Source organism: Onychostoma macrolepis, chromosome 08 (assembly GCF_012432095.1).
Source record: "Onychostoma macrolepis isolate SWU-2019 chromosome 08, ASM1243209v1, whole genome shotgun sequence".
NCBI lineage: Eukaryota > Metazoa > Chordata > Actinopteri > Cypriniformes > Cyprinidae > Onychostoma > Onychostoma macrolepis.
Window position 1 is genome coordinate 20,378,484 of NC_081162.1, and position 19,395 is coordinate 20,397,878.

The 19,395-nt window shown below is 36.7% G+C and overlaps 2 protein-coding genes across 3 annotated transcripts in view; one reads left to right on the forward strand and one right to left on the reverse strand.

The window, feature by feature from the left end:
- Positions 1–2,341: 2,341 nt before the first annotated feature.
- On the reverse strand, positions 2,342–5,921 carry cdkn2c (cyclin-dependent kinase inhibitor 2C (p18, inhibits CDK4)). Its single transcript, XM_058785143.1, has 3 exons — positions 5,768–5,921; positions 4,686–5,349; positions 2,342–2,947 (listed from the first exon to the last, which is right to left on the reverse strand). Exons 2-3 carry the CDS (start codon positions 4,815–4,817, stop codon positions 2,576–2,578), a joined length of 504 nt encoding a protein of 167 aa, XP_058641126.1. The 5' UTR covers positions 4,818–5,349; positions 5,768–5,921; the 3' UTR covers positions 2,342–2,575.
- Positions 5,922–7,288: 1,367 nt separating this feature from the next.
- The window catches only part of faf1 (Fas (TNFRSF6) associated factor 1), a 72,810-nt gene continuing 60,703 nt past the window's right edge, over positions 7,289–19,395 (forward strand). For both annotated transcript variants that reach the window (XM_058784800.1, XM_058784801.1), the window contains exons 1-3: positions 7,289–7,585; positions 8,491–8,559; positions 12,571–12,617. In XM_058784800.1, coding sequence (XP_058640783.1) covers positions 7,535–7,585; positions 8,491–8,559; positions 12,571–12,617 — 167 coding nt within the window. In that variant the 5' untranslated portion in view covers positions 7,289–7,534. The remainder of the gene's footprint in view (positions 7,586–8,490; positions 8,560–12,570; positions 12,618–19,395) is intronic.

Sequence of the window (19,395 nt, forward strand, 5' to 3'; positions counted from 1 at the left end):
TATAGATTGATTATAAGTTACTGTTTTGACTAACACAGTTCTCCCAATAAACATGAAAAGCTTTCTTTTCTTTTTTTAATTGTAAACTATACATGAATGATAAACTGACCACAGACATGCCCAAACATGTCTAGAATATTTGCACATTTAGACATTGTTTTTTTTTACCTTTTTCTCGTTGACAGTCGATATAAACCCATGCCGAGAGCTGAATAATTGTCATAAATGCAATTCGTTAGATTTGGAGCATAAAGCTTGAGCAAGCATCGTGCGTTTCTAGAAGATTTTACGCAGCCGCGCAACCAGGAAGAAGATCACTGCATAGCATCTCCATAAACAAGAAAACTGCGTTTTGAAACGCCAAACACCCTACAAGTGTCGTCTTCTCTCGCAGGGTAGGTTTGGAGAAAATCGTGAGCGTTTTTACACCGAAAGCGCCTAAATTTGAAAATCTTGGCACTGCGCACTGGACTGTTTCCTCCCACCGATCTAACGGATTTCTGCTGCTGCTCGACCATGAAAACCCTCAGAGAGTCACCATTTTATCATTCATCGTCTGTCCTTTTGTATTCTGCAAACGTAGAATAACATCAGTCCATGCATCCACGACGCACGAACTTTAAAATAAAAGCGCACTGCTTATCCAAGAAAATATGGCACATTATTATACGAATTCGTGGTTGAAACGTGTCCACTCACTTCTGTTTGTGGTCTGGTTTAGAAATGAATGACTGCCACACACCACACGTCAAAATATTTGTTTTAGATTACTGCGAGAGAAAGCACAGAAATAATGTGCCCACATGACGCATATTTAGATTTCATTGTGCTTGCGTTTCTGTTGCTGTTGCTGTTTCGATATGGGTCAATAACAAATAAGGATGTTCGAGATTATGAAAAGGATATTTTGATAATCTAGTTTAAAACACACGTATCAAGATCATATGTGATCTTTGAATTCTTTGTTTCATACATTTAGGGGGAAAAGCGTGGATGATTTAGGCTAATGACTTCAAAATGTAGCTTATAGCAGAACCGAATACAGCCCTTGCACCTTAATGTGAGTGTACATAACTTTTAGTAATCAATGTAAAGCATTTTATTTGATTTTTTTTTTAAATTAGCCTACTTATCATGAATTTTTGATTCTAGAAAATTTAGGATTAGGCCTATAGTACTCGGTTCGACCTGAATAACAAGTGCCTTGTCATGAAAAGGTCAAAATATCTGAAAACAATTCTTCCTGTTTGTTACTTACGCCACAGTATTTGTTAAATAATTTTCAACAGAATTCTTAAAAGTAACAAAACAACAAAAATCTTTTAATGGCACTTTTTTATTTCAGTCTCGAATCAGTTACACCACCAGTTAGGCTATACTTTTTTTATTTTAATCCCTATAAATAAAAATATTAAAATGACTTTTATTTTAGAAATTAAAATCCGGTCAGAAACACAATGTGCCATTGAACCCTGCAATATTTTAAAGGTGAGAGAAATGTAGGCTACTAGTTAATTCCAGTCAAATTAATTTTAGGACAACGGAAATTAGAATATATTAATTTAGTTTCGCTTTTTTACTACAATGAAATATAAATCAGATTATTGTCTTTCTGTTTACAGAGGGAACGGTGTGCTCTGTAACTACACTAAAAATATACAACTGCCACCGCGAACGTCACAGCGTTTTATTTTTCTGTTTTAAACATTCGACAACATCAAACAACAGTTATCAATGTTCAGCCAATGATATTTCATGTTTTTAATACAGTCTCATAAATGTTTTCTAGGCCTACCCGTATTTCAGTGACACGAGGCCAGAGTTAAACACACAACTTCACGAAACCGTTTAACAGCTGTCTTTGGTTATTTTGCAAGGTTTTAATATTTTCAATGCGACACAACACAAGCTTTCACAGTAAATCAACAGTTAAAAGGCATTAATTACAAGCAAAAGTGCAAGTTCAATATCACAAAACTAAACATAACAAAAACAGAGCAGTCAGGGGTTAAGTGGATTTTGACCATTATAGTGCAATTACTTCAATAAAAAGGGAGATTGGTTTCTTTAAGCACATCTTTTAATTTAGGTTATATTTTTTCTTGTTATAAAACAGGACATATAGGACAGGCGTGACCTGCCTGGAAGTTAGTGAAAGAAATTATCAATACAAATCTAAAATGGACACTTAGATGACCTGAAAACATGTCTTATATATATATATATATATATATATATATATATATATATATATATATATATATATGTATATATATATATATATATATATATATATATATATATATATATATATATATATATATATATATATATTAAAAAATAAAATAAAATGAAATCCACTTAGCCGGTTGAAATTGGGGGCAATGTGAATAACACGCAACGCCAACTGAAATGTTAATTGTTCTTCACAAACAGACAAGCCCCTGAGCCCAATATTTTACAATGCAATGAGAGGTAGTTGGCTGAAATGTCTGCAATGCAATAAATCGCTCATTCAGCGTTTGTCTGCTACCTCTGTTACACAACAAAACACACAGGCCCATAGTCATAATCTCTAGCTGGATTGTGAAGGCGCAATGTTCTCCAGCCACTCAACAGTTCTGTGTTTTTTGTGCATGAGCGCCAGGTCACGAGGCGTGTAGCCGTGTGCGTTAGGCACAAAAGGCGGCGTGCTGCAGTCAGATACGAGATACTGCACGACATCCAGGTGTCCCTCCCGCGCCGCCAGATGCAGAGGCAGGTTGCCGTCGTTGTCAGGGAGATTGACATCAGCACCGTTCTGCGCGAGCACCTGTAGAGTGTCCAGATATCCGTCTCGCGCGGCGTCGTGACTGACGGTCAGTCGTAGGATGGGGTCGCGCGCGTTTGGATCGGCGCCCGCTCGAAGCAGCGCCTCCGCTATGCACGGACAGCCAAGTTTCATCACCTGAGATACAACCCAAAGAGATGTGTTAAGGTGCTTAAAATTATTGTTATATTAATCAATTACATGAATCACTTTTTGGTGAAAGTGTGCATTTTAATTAAGCATCATGAGTGCATTGTTAATTTTTTTTTTATCAAGATAAAGGGTAATATCTACATGAATCTATAAGGGATATATATATACACACACACACACACACACACACACACACACACACACTCACACACATACGCACGCACACTATCTTGTACCTATTATTATTATTAGCCTATTAAAAGAGACTTAATTAAATATCATGTAAATAGAAAGAAATCGAAAGAATACTGAAAAAATAACCACGACTTCAAAACCTGTGATATATATATATAAATAAAATGTTCGTGGTTGAAATCAGAAATAAAAAATTTAGGCACATAACGACCTCCTGAATTATGACTCTCTGACCTCCTGATAATAAGTTATGAAGTGATGGCATAGACCTAATCGACATACCCAGAAAAAAATCCCCTATATTATGAAATGTGTTTATGGAAATTTCACGAGGAAGTTCATCAGAAGAGTTGTTTAATATGGTAAGGCTCCATTTTACACAGCTCATTCTCGGATAATTATTATGCATGCATTTTTTAACACATATTAATTGAGACCACATGGAATACTTATTTTATAAATTCCTTCGTCACATCACAGAACCATTTAAAATGACCCAGAGAAGGTAAAAGGTGATAAAACGGTCAAAACCTAAAAAGCAGTGACCAGTCACACCACCTAAAACCTACAATTTTCCTTATGCACTCATATAATTTTTAACCTAAAATCGTAATGTTGTTAAAACAAAAATTCACGAATATTTTATGTGTAATGTAGGCTAGCCTACCTATAAATATATGCCACATGCATAGGCAGAAATTGGCATATGCTACTGCTATAAACATCAAGGATGGGGATTACCCAGTGTTCAAATTATCACTCATTCTGAAGCCAAGAGAATATATGACACGAGAATATGACACGAAAACATGAAAGTAATATTAGAATATTTCACACTGACAGAACTTAAACAGCTATATTGCGCTTGGTGTAAGTCCAGACGGCCTTCTGATAAACAGAGCATTTTATGTATAACTGAAATAATTTAAAAAGCAAAAACAGCATCTCGGGGTGTGTACGATTTTAATTGATTTATTTTATTGATTTCTAGAATTTTATCCTACGCCATAAAAGGAAATAATAAACATAAGCATCTACAACCACTTCGGGCCTTATTGCCTATTAAAACAGAAGCTCCATGATCATTAAAAATACATTTTATCTTTGTTGTTTCACGTACGTTGTATAAAAAGTATAGAAACAAATGCAATGATATCTGATTGATCCTAATTTAAGTGTAAAAGGCTGCCAAAAACTGCAATGTCAGATTTCATGTAGCTCGTGAGCTGACTGTGGTGTAATAAAACACTTTTCAGTTTCCACAATAAATTCTTTATGTATCAGAAAACGTGTGACGCTAATTTATTGGCATAATAAAATATAGATAATTTGTAACAGGTGCGTACTTGCTGGTTAGCAGGTAAACTGTATAAAAAAAACCACTGGTTTAGTTAGAAGTAAATGAACCAGGCCACTGCTAGTGACTGCAAGAAAGAAAAGGACAAAATGTTTTCCTGAGGCTGATGCACTATGCATTATAAACATCGTGTTTAGATATGAAAGTCGTTCGTGGAGATGTGAGTCTAACCTGCAATGGTGTCCTGCCGTACTTGTTCTTCTCATTAACGTTCACGTTGCTTTGCAGTGTCTGCTCAATTTCTTTCAGATCTCCAATCGCAGCTGCTGTGCTCAGCCTATCTATAGCTGTGTCCTCGGCCATTATATCCTGACAAAGGAGGTAGAATATCTCTGATGCTTGCGATTTAAAAAAAATGTCCGCTGGTTTAGATGTAAAAAGTACTACAAAGCTGTAGTAAATAGCCCGATCCTCCTGCCCCCCTAAAAAATATCCGTTGGAGATGCGCCAAGGTCCACCCACATTAATATCGTCCTACCGAAGCCATCGGAACCAGCGGAGAAAACAGGGATGCCATGCCATCTCTTATCAAATATATGCACAATCGAGAATTATATGGAATAAAAAAAAGAAACATCCTCTTTTATATGATCAATGCGCGAAGTTCCTCCCCGCGTCCATGAATGACATGCAGCTCTCCTGTGGTCTTGGTCCAGATATGATCTCACATTCAAACAGATCTGTAGTAGTCACACGAAAAATGCTCGTATCTGAGAGCCAAACTTTCCTTTCATGAGTCCTCTGATATTAACTATATGCAGGTGCAACGAGCTGGAGAACTGCGATGCGTTCATGGCATTCGCAGATGTTGTCATTTCAAGCCTCCGAACGACCTCTGAAACAGATAAATAGAGGGAGAAGACTGTTATTCCGCGAGGAAATTTCTACTATGCATCCACTTGGGTTTGCAAGGATGTGTTGTAAGTTTTATGCAAGCTTCCCGCCCATTTTGAATAGGCTATGAAACGTCAAAAGCGAATCTTCTTTGATGTGCACATCAAAGAACGCTGGCGTGAGGGTTATCAAAACTTGTTAACTCAAACTAGTCCGGTATTTCAAACTGACACGCGTAGACAGAAGCTTTAATAGGTTTTCGGTCTGAGATCACGCATTTCGAACTGCAGGCGTGAATATCTACATATGTTCTGCCGTAGTGATTCCTCGCGCACGGAGGTGCAGTTTCACTGTGACGACTCAGCCGATGATGGACGACGTCATAATGGATCGTTAAAATGAAACATTGTATCCACTACCTGCAGAATGGTTAGGCTACGTCGCGGGCATCGAGTTATCCTCTTCGACCGGTTTGTGGGCGTTGAATGAGCTGGTTAGAAGACAGCTGACTTTGTCAGAGAGTCTGCCGCTGTTGTTTGACATCACTCCGTTTTTGAAATAAAGGGCCGACACTTCCGCCCACTTTACTAACAGACGCTGAGTGAGGCGGGACTCAACGGTAATGCTGGGGAGAGGCTGAGAGATGCACTTTCTGCTTTCTTCTCTCAGGTTCTGCCGTGTTAAACATTCATCCTTGAACTGTGAAGGCTTTGAAGTGTTGGTATTACCAATATAAAATTCCCCTCTCCATAAATGTGAAATTTATTCAATTGACTGGTAAGATGAAAGGGTGTAAGACAGTGCAAGGGTTATATTCACTCATGAAACCCTCCAGAAGTACAATCTGTCTAAAAATGGCCAGTCAATTTTTCACCATGGTATTGGTTTGTTTATTCATTGTAATTAAAGACATATAGCACAGCAATAGCTAGCCTAATATGTTTACATTAACAGTCCACACTAATATATTAGTAGTAAGCTATACTGAGACATACAACTACATCCCTGCTCATACAAACTAAACTGTATTTGCTGGGTTTTAGAAGATTTTGGGCACTTTTCACTGTGCAAGGCTGTGAGACCGGCAAACCAGCGTAGGCTGGTTTATTTATTTTTTGTTTATTTTATTATTTTTTTATTTTTTTTCTCAGGCCAGGCAGCCAAGGCAAGGTTTATAAAAACTTAAGTTTAATTGCAACGTAGGCTATGTCTCTTGTTTGCTGGTTTAAGATGGTCTAGCTTGTTTCCTAGCCTCTCAGCCTGACTCACTGAAAACTGATCTAAACACCTCTAAAACCAGCTTTGTAGGGCTGGCATACCTGCTAAGACCAGTGTGAACTGGTTTATTGCAACAAATGTCTCTAGTTTGCTGGTTGACCTGGTTTTAGCGGGCCAAGATGGTGCTCTGCTGTTTGACAAGCTGTAATTTCTCATTCGACCCATTTAAAATTGCTCTAAACCCATCTAAAACCAGTTTGGTAGGGCTTGCATATACCTGCTAAGACCAGCAATCCAATTTAAACTGGTTTAATTAATTTTTCAGCATACATGACATAAAGGAAACCTGTTTAGTCAGAGTATCCTTAGTAAAATTAAATCAGCCCTTCTAAAATTTAGTTTTACAATTTTTCTAAAATCTTACTAACGTTTCGGTGTTCACCAGGGTTGTGTTATATCTTCATGTTTTGTTAAAAAAAAACTCATCTTGGGGGTGGCAGTTGGGTAGTGAACTGTGAAAAAGTGGTACTGACAAAACAATTGTTTTGGTCTCTCTACAGTGCCCATAAACATGTTTCAGAAAATATTTTTAAATATTTTTTGTTGTAAAATGTCATGAGGTAGTCAAACATGTCGCTTGTACGACAGTCGATTCAAATTCAACCGCGGCCCTGCTGCTGCTTTAAAAATACACAGCTCTTTCCAACCGTGAGAGGGGCGCGACAGTTCACGGCACTTCTTTACGGCAGCCGTAAGATGTTCTGTTGCTTTGAACGCCGATCCAGAACAGCAAAGTGACGATAACAGAAAAACTGAAAGCCACCAAACACTGACAACACGGCCCCAAAGAGCAGCATTTATACTCAGTTACTTGCCACACACTGATAAGCCGCGTCCTGAGCTGCTCTTTTGAAATCGGTGGTTGATATTTTTGAGGTTTTTACATGAGTCGTTAGCCTCTTACTGCAATGGCCTCCGACAGCAACATGGACAGAGAAATGATCCTGGCCGACTTTCAGGTGGGTTCCCTCACATAAATACTGATAATCTGTGATTTTATAAGCTCTGGATGTGTAGATCAGACCCATTTTGTGGCTGCTCAGTGTGTTAGCCGGGTAACGGCTATTTAAGTCACTTCTTTTTGTTGACATCTCTCCGGATGATCAGCTGTCAGTGGCTTTGTTTGAATTATTCAGCAAAAATGAAATCGGGAAAGCACATGACTAGACAAAAGAACAATAGTCAGCCTAAAATACATTATTTTGGTGTCGTCTGCTCATCTGGGACTAGAAAACATAACTGGACTGTCATCTGAAGCCTGATCTGTGTTTTTATGACCCTGTAATGGCCTGAAGCTGTCAGATGACCCTGTACAGTTTCTACACCGCCATGACCTGTCACATTCCATGTTTTTCTGTTTGTTTACCTTGAGATTTTAAATATGAGTCAGTTTACGAGTGTTGACAATATGTGTTTTAATTTGCAAACTGTTTATTTCATGGAAACTGAAAGAGATCAGAAATATGTAGCAATTACAAATATTTTGAGGTGGCATTCACCAAAATTGAAGGTTGCTTATATACACTGTTACATTGTGACTATAAACTTAAAGGTTTACAATAAACATCTCTCATATAATTTAAATAGATTTTACTGTGTTATATTGAAGAAAGATTTAGCATGACCTTATATGTAAAGTGTACATATACATATATTTGTGTGTATGTATATGTATTCAGTGCATAATGCATATTATAATGCATATTTATGTAGCCTGCAACAAAATATAAATTCATTTATCATTCTCAGAAATGTATTTTTTGGTCTGTTCTGTTATTTTGTTCTGTCAATATAAAAAGAGGACCTTTTAGTTTGTTATTTTTAATATGCAAATATCAAAACCAGTTTGTTGTTTTTGTTTCAGGCATGTACCGGAATTGACAACATTGCTGAGGCGATCACACTTCTAGAGCTCAATAACTGGGACTTGGTGGTAAGATGCACTTTATTGGTTAAATCTGTAAGACTGACACACAGCTAGATTTGTATCAAATTACAAACAGTTTAACAAATGATTATGTCTCCTGTTTATTGTTTGTTTGTGGTGATGCATCCACTATGGATGGAGACAAAGCCACTATGTTTAGTACAAAGGCTATTTATTGGTACCATTGTTCACAGGACATTCTGGCACAGTTCTGTAGTAGCTGCGTTTCCGTATACCAGTTACATTGACTTACAGCAGAAGAACTGTAGCCTGACATGTTTGTAATTCAAGGCTTTATTTTTATTTTTATTTATATTTTTGAGATTGTGAACAATTGGGTTATAATCAGGAGCATCATGTATCAAATTTTTTTTTGGGGGGTCATCAGTAACAGTTCTAGCACTTCTTTCTAAGACTGTGAGTTATTAATGTGTAATTTTATGGTATGCATGGGGGACTGGTTCAGATAATTTATTATAATATAAATCTTTATAATGAACCAAGCAAAATTATAGCTGTACTCAACTGCCAGGGATCGCCCTGCATTGCCTTGTATGGAAAACAGCAGGATTAACTTTTTGATAATACCATTTGTGCTTTATAGAAAAAAAACACAACCCCCCAAAAAAACACAATTCACTGTAATAATTACTGCAATATCAGCAGAGCCAAGTATATACTTGAACCAAAGTGAAAACATATTATTAAGTTTGTTCCAGAATATTAACGATATTGCAAGCACTGCATCGATTCATGTATTCTGTAGAAACAAATTAATTTAAACTATCAGCTCTGGACACTGCACTGGACTTAGCATGTGTCTTTCAATTCAATAAGTGCTAAATGTTTTCAGTTGTGTTGTGTTGACAAAATGAAAACCTTTTTTTTTCCCAACTAGGTCTATGATTCTGCATGAACTTAGGCTAAATTACATATTTTGCCTTTAAAACTTAAAATTTTGTACCACAATAGTTGTGGAGCTTAATTATCAAATGTAAAAATTCTTATTTATTTGGATTGGTAAATACTTGTTATGGCACCGTTAGGGGTGCATAAATTAGGACATTTCAGGTCAATAATGACATTCACTGCACCTTAAAAGCTGTTAAGAACTTTAAGCCACATACTACATCAAAATGCACTGTATTGTAAATTGTTACAGATTGTGAAAGATTATTACATTCAAACATATAAACAGTCTATTTAATACTGATCCAATGATAAAGCATTAGTAACTCTGAATTATTTGCGCTCTTTTAGGATTTTGTTTAGGTTTGGTTATATAAATCACTAATAACTAAACCTTTGCAAAAACATGACTAAGTTTTGATATTGCAGGATAAACTGTAATTGCTGTTATCAGTTATCGCAATATGAGCACAAACCGTTTCTATCAATTTGCATCTTTAATTCAGTCTGATGATTCAGTCTCACTGCTGCTGCTCCATCAAGAATACCCAAATTGGCTTTTTTGTTTCATTTGTTACATCAGTTTCCTCTCTTTTCTAATTATATGCTGATTCTGTGATGCATAGAATAACATTACAGTTCATACACATTTCATTTTAGAGAGGCGTCATTAGAGGCAATACACCGCAGTAGCGAAATGCATGCCCAAACAAGGGACAAGATCTGTACCTTTTTTCAAGCAGAAACTGTTTCACTCCTACTGAACAAATAGTAGCTCCTTTGTTGCTCCTACTGTGCAGAGCTTATGTGTCTAAGTGTCTGTTTCAATCGATAATGTTATTTGAACAGACAGTAATGTCTGCTGCAAGTCTAGTCTGCAGATACCCACACCTTTTTATAACCTTTCATTTTATCTTTTGCAAACAGGTCATTTAGACGGATCAAAACGGTCCTAAAAATGCCTTGTTGCAGGAGCCCATCCCACCCTTTGAATACATGGTGTGGAAATTGTAATTGAAGTCCTCTTAGCCTTTTTACAAGCGTCCTGGTGATTTATAGTCTGGTATATCACCTTTCATTCGCCGCCACACAAACATTTCATCTCTACAGCCTAAAAAATATGCAACTGTGACAGGTGTCACACCACAGACAAAGGCAGACGTGCAGAGCTTGTTTTGATTGGGTGAATGTAAGAGAGTGTGTGTCCTCTAGTAGTTTCTGTAGAGCAAATTTGCATGTGGCACTGCGTGTGACCCACTCTCACCCTAAAATAAGGTTCAAGCCATCTCGTATTTACAGACAGCAATGGTGGTATAAAGAATGCAGTGTCAGGACAGATCTAAAGTGACAGTTTTCAAACAAAATGAAGGAATTGTGGTTTTGCAGGCAGATTTTCCTCCACAAAGTTGCTTTTTATCTTAAAAGCAGGCTGTTTTACTATATTTAGCAGGAAGCTGGTTGTATGCTGGCAGCAATTCAAAGAAAACAGGCCCGAGCCACGGCGTGGTTAAGTGCACCTGTGAATGTGATGACTCGCTGTTCTACTCAGGGTTGTGAGGTTGATTGAGTCAAAATGTAGAGACAGGACAGCCAGCGACTGTTTGAACACCCCACGCTTAAACCAGGATGTGTGCCGTGCACACTTGATCACACAAACACTGCGCTGCACCTGAGCAAATCTTTCATGAGAAGTCAAATGGCCTTAGATGTGTAGAGCACTTTGTCTACATATTTGCAAGTGTTAAAGGGTTAAAAATATCTGATGGTCTGTCTCTACGGCAGACAAAACATCATTTCTGTGGCCTCTACCGGCATGGAAAAAATTTCGGAGCATAGCAAGCGTTGCGATGTACGTCTCTGTATACACTTTGTTATTTGGCTCAATCAGAAGCCATTCCATTCAGATCTGTATCCATGAGAGTAAGTCTCCTTATCACAGTCTGGCTCCAGAACCCACTTGCTCACACACGCACAGACACAAACACATCAGGCCCATCTCTGTGCATTCCACTTCAGTCTGATGAGAGAAAGAGAGGGGGAAATATGTGGCCCACATTGTTGGATACTGCTTGTGTGTTTTATGTTTGGGTTGCTGTGTATCTCTGTTATTTCCGTTATCATCTTAAAAAAATTATGAGTATATTTAGTCCACTATTTATTTAGGTATTTGATGTGAAATGTCAAGTAATGACAGCATTTATGTCCTGCAGTGTGATATGATATATGCTATTCCATATCTTAAGTAAATTGATTCTCGTTTATTTATTTATACTACAGTTCAAAAGTAAAACAGTAAAAACAGCAGTATTGTGAATTTCAATGTATTATAATTTTCTGTTTTAATATGTAGTTTATTTATTTATTAATTCATGTAATTTATTCCTGTGATGCAAAGCTAATTTTTTCAGCAGCCATTACATCAGGCTTTAGTGTCACATGATCCTTCAGAAATCATTCTAATATGCTGATTTGGTGCTCAAAAAATATTTCTTATTATTATCATCAATGTAGAAAACAGTTGTGCTGCCTTTTTGTGGAAACCATAATACATTTTTCTCCAGAATTATTTGATGAATAAACAGTTCATCCTCTCTGAATAAAACAATTATTTTTTTAAAGGCTTTTATAAAAAAATAAAAATAAAAAAAAGTTTTGAATAGTAGTGTAAAATAAATGAATTTATGAAACAAGTATGTATGACCTCATTAGTCAAGTTTTTATGACTTCATATTAATAATATATTTGTGCTAGTTTTGTCACATTGCAGGATTATTTACATAAACTGCAAACAGCAGAGTGATTAATAGTGCTCCAAATTTGCATGTGCGTGCAATGTTCTGTATTACTTCTCAGCCTTACATAAACTCTGTTCTTTTGCATACTGTATAATAGCAAAGTACACATATTCAGACATGCTGTGTTAATACGTTAAAGAAATGGTGACTAGTTACATTACTTAAAATATACATTTCCTTTTATACATTCACATGCATTGACTAAAAGGTTTCATGTTATGTCACTTTTGATTTGAACTCAACCCAACAGTTATTTCTTGTATTCATCAATAATTTGAATTCTCATTAAAATATATTTGTGTTTTCTTTGTAGGCAGCCATCAATGGAGTGATACCACAAGAAAATGGGATCTTGCAAAGGTAAGATGTTGATTTGTTGATTCTTGTGAATCTAAAACCATCAACTCAGGCTTTCCCTTTACAAGATTATGGCAGAGATTCCACTCCATCGAATTGCATGTGGTGGTCTTTAGAGTAGAGATTAATTCTGGTAAACTCCCAAAGATGGCACATTACCTGAATCAAGACCCGGCTGAGCTTGATGGCCCGAACGAGGTGGTTACTGTTTTCATGCCCCTGTAAAATGAAACTGGCCTCCTCTCAAAAGGGCATTCGTCTCTAAGCTATAATGAGACCCAGCTGTGGCTGCTGCTGGTTCCCTGAATGTTAAGGAATCGAGGGGGAAATGTCAGAGCAGCGTGTGTTTCGACTTGTTGGGCCTTTGGAAGAGCTCTTATCATGTCTGCTCATCTGATTAGTCAAATCAGAAGTCTGCTCTTCCATTTTATGTCTGGCTAATCAGCAAACTAATTACTGAACATAAAATCCTGCACTTTAATATTGATCTAGATTCATTTCATAATTTACAATTAGCCTGTGTGTAAAGGAATCAATGCATGATCTCTTCCACAGTTAGCCTAGGTGTCAGTGTCTGGTGTAATTTTGAGAAAATTAAGCACAAAATTAAAATTGAGTAATTGCATGACAGGACAAAGCAATATTGATATGATCCACCTTCTTCACTCTATAGCATTCCAGAAGTTTTAAATACCTTTAGTGTAATATAATAAAATGTTATGTCTACTATCATTAATAAAATTAATATATATGAATAATTATAGTAGACAAAGAATTTGATCACAAATAATTACATTATTATGCATACACAATGTGTTATAATATAATGTAATTTTTGTGATCGACAGTTATTAGAAATATGACTGAAAGAGTTTTAGATTTTAGTGGAAGTTCATTAGGCCTGTAAGACATTGTTTATGGTTTTTAAATGCAAGATTTTCTTGCTATTATTTTTTTGTGTAGTTATATTACACTACCGTTCAAAAGTTTGGAATTGGAATTTCTTTCTTTCTTTTTTTTCTTTCTTTCTTCAAAAAAAAACAAAAAAACAAAAAACAGTACAGACCCCAAACTTTTACACTGTATTGTGTATATATACAGTAGTATTTATTGTGCATCACTGTAATGTATATAACATTTATTGTATATTTATTGTACATCACTTTGGTACCATGTCTTAAAACCATTCTCTTTGCTACTTCAGGGTTAGGGTTAGGGAAGAAAAAAAAATACGAGGGGAGGAAAAAGAAAGTGAGAATTAAAGTGTGTTGCGGAAATAATTGCGGTGAAATAGCAGTGCAGAAAAGGCTGTCATCTCATTTCCCTCTGGAAGTCTGCTCCCCAGCAATTACCCCCTTCGTGCCATTTCAACACCAGAGTCACAGGAAATCAAACAATCAAGTTTACTGCGGGGGTTTTCATAGCGGTTGGTTGATGACCTTGTTAATGGAGGAGAACAACCAACAAAGTTGGGAGCTTTTTATAGGACTCAGCACGGATGTAGCCAACTGTGGGTTCTGCGCCGCTGGCCACGTTTCAGTATGTTAATACAGTGCCCTAAAAATACTGTTTAATGTGATGTGTTTTTGACCAGCGGTAGGATTATTTAGATGCTCACCACTATTTCATACATGCAAGTTTTTCTTCTTCTTTTTTCCCCCCTCGCCCTTTTTCCAGTGTCTTTAGTTCTTTAGTAGGATCGCAGCGAACTCATTCATGGTGTGTTTAGGCTGAATGTAAAGCTTTTCAGCATTCCATCGACCAATTAAATTCTGCCAGTTGCATTGTGGGTAAGAAAAGTAGTTGACAGCTTGCATTGTTGAGCACTCTTCACTGGGTTGTGAAGGTATATAGAGGGGCCAACCACCTTGGCACAGCGTTGGGCACTAAACCGTTGACACCCACAATTGAAAATGCAACAAACAGTTCTTGTTGTTTGTCTGTCTCGCTTGAAGAGTTTGTAAAGTGTTACACTACGCATTTAGCCGTATTGAGGTTTCCCTCAGTCGCCTTGGCCTGAAAGAGAGAGAAATTGAACAGAAACGCACACAAACACAACAGCAAAAAAATCTGACCCAATAACAGGAATTGAAACTTTGGGAAACAAAAGGCGTTTGTGAACACTCATTGTGTCCGCCGTCCATTTCTCCTTCCTCAACGGTCAGCGCTCATGAATGCACCAGAGTCTTAAGAACAAATATATTCAGACGGAGCGCGATCTGTGACGGTTTATTTAGAGGGTGTGTGAATGTAAGAGCTTGGACACGAGGACATGTTTTTCTCAAAGGCACGTAATTATGAATGGAGCCTGGCATGGCGACTTCCAGCCTGTGCATTCAGTGGGTGGCTGGCACCATACTGCAGGCTGTAGGATGGCACGGTTCACTCAAGTGCCCCCATTGAGTCGCCCGCCGCCAGCTGGATCTCTGCTCGGCGGGACCCGGAGACCTACGCGCTGCTGCCAAGCCAAGCGTGTGTGCAGACTGCCATCTAGACGCTCACGGTGGAATAACTGTTGACTGAATGCCAGTGTCTGAGAGGGGGGAGGAGAGAAAAGATAGACATTAGTGGGTGAAAATTATATACAGATCACGAGATTGTTTAAAAATGGGTTGAAGATGCCACAGGCTGTGGAACTCTACTGTTGCAGCTCCGCTCTAGAAAGATGTGTATTATTAACCGCTCTCTCATATGTCCATGGAAGAACAAACATCTAGATTTGTTAATAATCTTGATGTAGTGTCTCATTGGTGAAGTCTATTTCTAACCACGTCAACTTCACAAATGTCATCTTGTGTAGGCCAAACTCTGAAATAAGTACAAGGGAAACCTCATCCTTAACGTCTGAGGTTTACCAGATTTGTATTTTGTCATCATCTTGGCCTTGTCACATGCTGTTTCTTGGTTTTGTTTTAGAAGCATCCAACGAAAGATGCATTTATTTATTTTAAGCCTCACGTTTTATTTCAAAGGGATAGTTCACCCAGAACGAACATTCTGTTGTCATTTACTCACCCTCAAGTTGTTCTAAACCTCTGTGAGTTTCTTGTGCTTAACAGAAGAAAGAAGGTATTTTGAAGAATGCTGTTAAACTTTTGTTTGTTTACGAAAATGAGTACAGTAATATGTGACCCTGGACCACAAAACCAGTCTTAGTGTCAATTTTTTGCAATTGGGATTTATGCATCATCTGAAAGCTGAATAAATAAGCTTTCCATTGACGTATGGTTTGTTAGGATCGGACAATATTTGACCGAGATTCAACTATTTGAAAATCTAGAATCTGAGAGTGCAAAAAAATCAAAATATTGAGAAAATCGCCTTTAAAGTTGTCCAAATGAAGTTCTTAGCAATGCATATTACTAATCAAAAATGAAGTTTTGCTATATTTACGGTAAGAAATTTACAAAATATCTTCATGGAACATGATTTTTACTTAATATACTAATGATTTTTGGCATAAAAGAAAAATCGATAATTTTGACCCATACAGTGTATTTTTGGCTATTACTACAAATATACCCCAGCAACTTAAGACTAGTTTTGTGGTCCAGGGTCACATATGATGTAGGGCTGGGCGATAATTCGATAATGATAATTATCGCGATATAATTTTCCTTGATAAAACGATATAAAGAGTTCGATAAATGTTCGATATAATGTTTATGCGGCAAAAGCGGAACGGAACAGTGCGACTCATTTGAATCATGCCACACAGACCGTTTATCCTCTCGGATCACAGTTCAAACTGCTGCACAGCGCAAGCATTAAACGGCGCTGTGAGATCCAGTGTGAAGCGCTTGCATTCAGCGACGAACACAAATGATTCTATGATTTAAACTAGTTTGAAGCCAAACAGGAGAAACACTGTGTGCAACAAGACAAGACTTTTCAATCTACAAATCCCCATCATTTACCATGGTTTTACTGTAGTAACACTCACTGCACCATGGTATTGTGGCAGAAATGTGGGATATTCACATTGAATTTTATTACAGGAGTAATGGTATGTGTGCATGTGTGGCATGTGTGCATTTATACTGAATGTTTTTAGACTACTGTTTTTCATACAAATAGGCTACCTAAAAACCATATAGTTACATTTTTTACCATGGTATTGAGGTGTTATATGTGTGGTTTTAACTGTGTTTATCATGATTTAAATGTATGCAACTATGGGAGACCAATGCTTAATTAAAAAAATAAAAAATAAATAAAAATAATAACATATAAAACTGAGGTTGCTACAATTTTTACAGATTTTACTGATTTTAAGAATGAACAAAAATTTACCTCTGCATCCTAATTTAAGCTACTATCAAATGTAGGGGTGTGCGATACTGCAAATTTTGGTATCGATCCGATACCAAGTAAATACAGGGCAAGTATCGCCAATACTGATACCGATACCGATACTTTTTCCTTTTTAATAACATACATTTAAATGACCAATTATACTTTGAAAATTAACAATAACTTATGTTGATATGACTAAAATATTACATTCACCTTAAAGCTATGTGGATATTATTTGCCTTTCTGAAAGGAATTGGCAAGCAGAGGAGCCCAGAATATGAAAGCAATGCATAAAGTTTCGTGTTAAGCATTTTCCTCCCATAGAAAAGAGTTATAAAGAAAAAAAAAAAAAACTTAACGTAGCCTAATGCATTAAGAAAGTAATATTGTACTAATATATAAGTAATTATCGATATTAGGATCGATCCGCCCACCCCTAATCAAATGTGCATTTCCAAGAGACAAAAAAGTGATATTATTATTATTATTATTATTATTAATTATTATTATTATTATTAATTATTATCAGGCATCCCAAACCTGTTTCTTGATTTGAAACAATATCACTCATTAGAACATGCAGCAACTATTACATTTTCTAGTTAGATATTTATGTTGTTAAGGAAAATTAATGGCCTGGTTTCTACAACTTTCCCTTTGGAGCAAAATTCTGGCTTTAAACTTGAAAGAAATAAGGATTTGACATTTATCGTGATAATTATCGATATCAACTGATATGAAAAAAATTATCGTGATTTTGGCCATATCGCCCAGCCCTAATATGATGTATAGAGTGAATGAATTTTAATTTCTGGGTGAACTATTCCTTTAAATACTACTTTTCTTTTGTCCCAAAATCTGTAAATGTGGAATTTTTACAATTGTGAATTCCAGGCATGTAAAATGAATCAAAATTAGTTCATTCTTAAAAAGCTTAGTCATTAAAATTTCTGTATTGATTCTGTTTTGTTTTGTATTAGAAATGGACCAACGTTTTAGTGGTTATTCTGTAGTAATGTTTCCCTCCAGTAAGCTGTAAACCACTACGACTGGATTGAGTCAGCGAATTCTGGAATTGGTGATGATGATCTAAGTTAGATTAGTCAGGTTTGTTAACAAATCATTTCACAAATCATCACAAATCACAATAAATTGGTTAATTGATATCTTTCTGACCTATATGAATGAATGACAGCTAGGGCAGACTTCTCGTCTTTCTTTTATTTATTTTTTCTACAAAATGTAATCACCCAGAAAAGCGTTATCACCCAGCTCTTATATAAATTTGGATATATAAATATGTACATACATACAGTAATCTCGTGTAGAATGTTATATAATACATAGCATATCTCGACTGCTATATTATATACACTATATCTGTGTTATATAATTACACTAATCTGCTAAATACAACAAGGCATGAAGATATTCTAAACATTAACATCATGATTTTCTGTAAAACTGCTTTGAAACAGCGTGTATTGTGAAAATCGCTATACAAATAAATTTGACTTGACTTTTCTAATTTTGATTCCTCATACAAAGCTGTCACAAGAAGACTGCTCAAATTTGACATATTATTATATTATACTATTATATGATATACTGTGCCTGTGCTTCTTTTCCATCATGTCTAGTTGTTTTATTATAAACACTGAATTGTGTGACTATTTTGACCTATAGATGTCACTGAGGCTGCAGCAGTGACTGTGTTTTTCTTTTTTTTTTCTGGACATTTCTTTAATTTATCCAATGTTTGGGTTTTCCTTTTTGTGTCTAACGAGTTTCTGAATGCCCCCGGAGCCTAACGTCTTTAACCTTTTGGTATTGTAATAAGGTGGTATAAAGTCAGGCATTGTGTGCTGTGCCTGGCCCCCCGCTCCTGCTCTTACAGCGATATGTGCTGACCCTGGTGGAGAAGAGAGGAGCCTTTGTCCCGCCAGCGCTCAGAGAAAAGACATTATTTACTGCCACAGGGGAACACGGGGGCACGGGGGAATTCAGCCATCAGCCGCTGAGAGAGAGAGAGAGAGAGTAAGACAGAGAGAGAGAGAGAGAGCAAGTGCCAGAAAAAGCCGTTTTGTGTCCTCAGCAGAGCAAAAAAAAGGGTGATTTTCTCTGGGTTGGACAATCGAGCGTCTGTTGGGCCCTGCCCATATTATTATACCAGTAAAGCCTGTTTACATTGAGTCTGATACTGTTTGGATTTCAGCACCGCCGCCATTGTGGATCATGCAGAGTGGTGTAAGGAGGTGCAAGCTTTTCCGCTCTCTCTTTTCGTCCCTCCCTCACTTTATCTGTTTCTCTCCCTTCCAAGTCTCCTTTTCTAAAATCATCAAAAAGGTTTTCTATTTAGATGTTGGAGTCAATTTCTGCTTACAGTGGTCAGATAAAGTGTATGTATGTATATCAGAAAGTTTTTTTTTTTTTTTTTAATTTTAAGAATTTTCTTTTCGCTCCCCAAGGCTGTATTTATTTGATC

Excerpts from the sequence above, each read along its gene's own strand:
- cdkn2c (XM_058785143.1), bottom strand. The coding sequence starts at position 4,817 with ATGGCCGAGGACACAGCTATAGATAGGCTGAGCACAGCAGCTGCGATT. Across the intron at positions 2,948-4,685 it reads ACGGCAGGACACCATTGCAG|GTGATGAAACTTGGCTGTCC; the intron begins GTTAGACTCACA and ends GTTGTATCTCAG.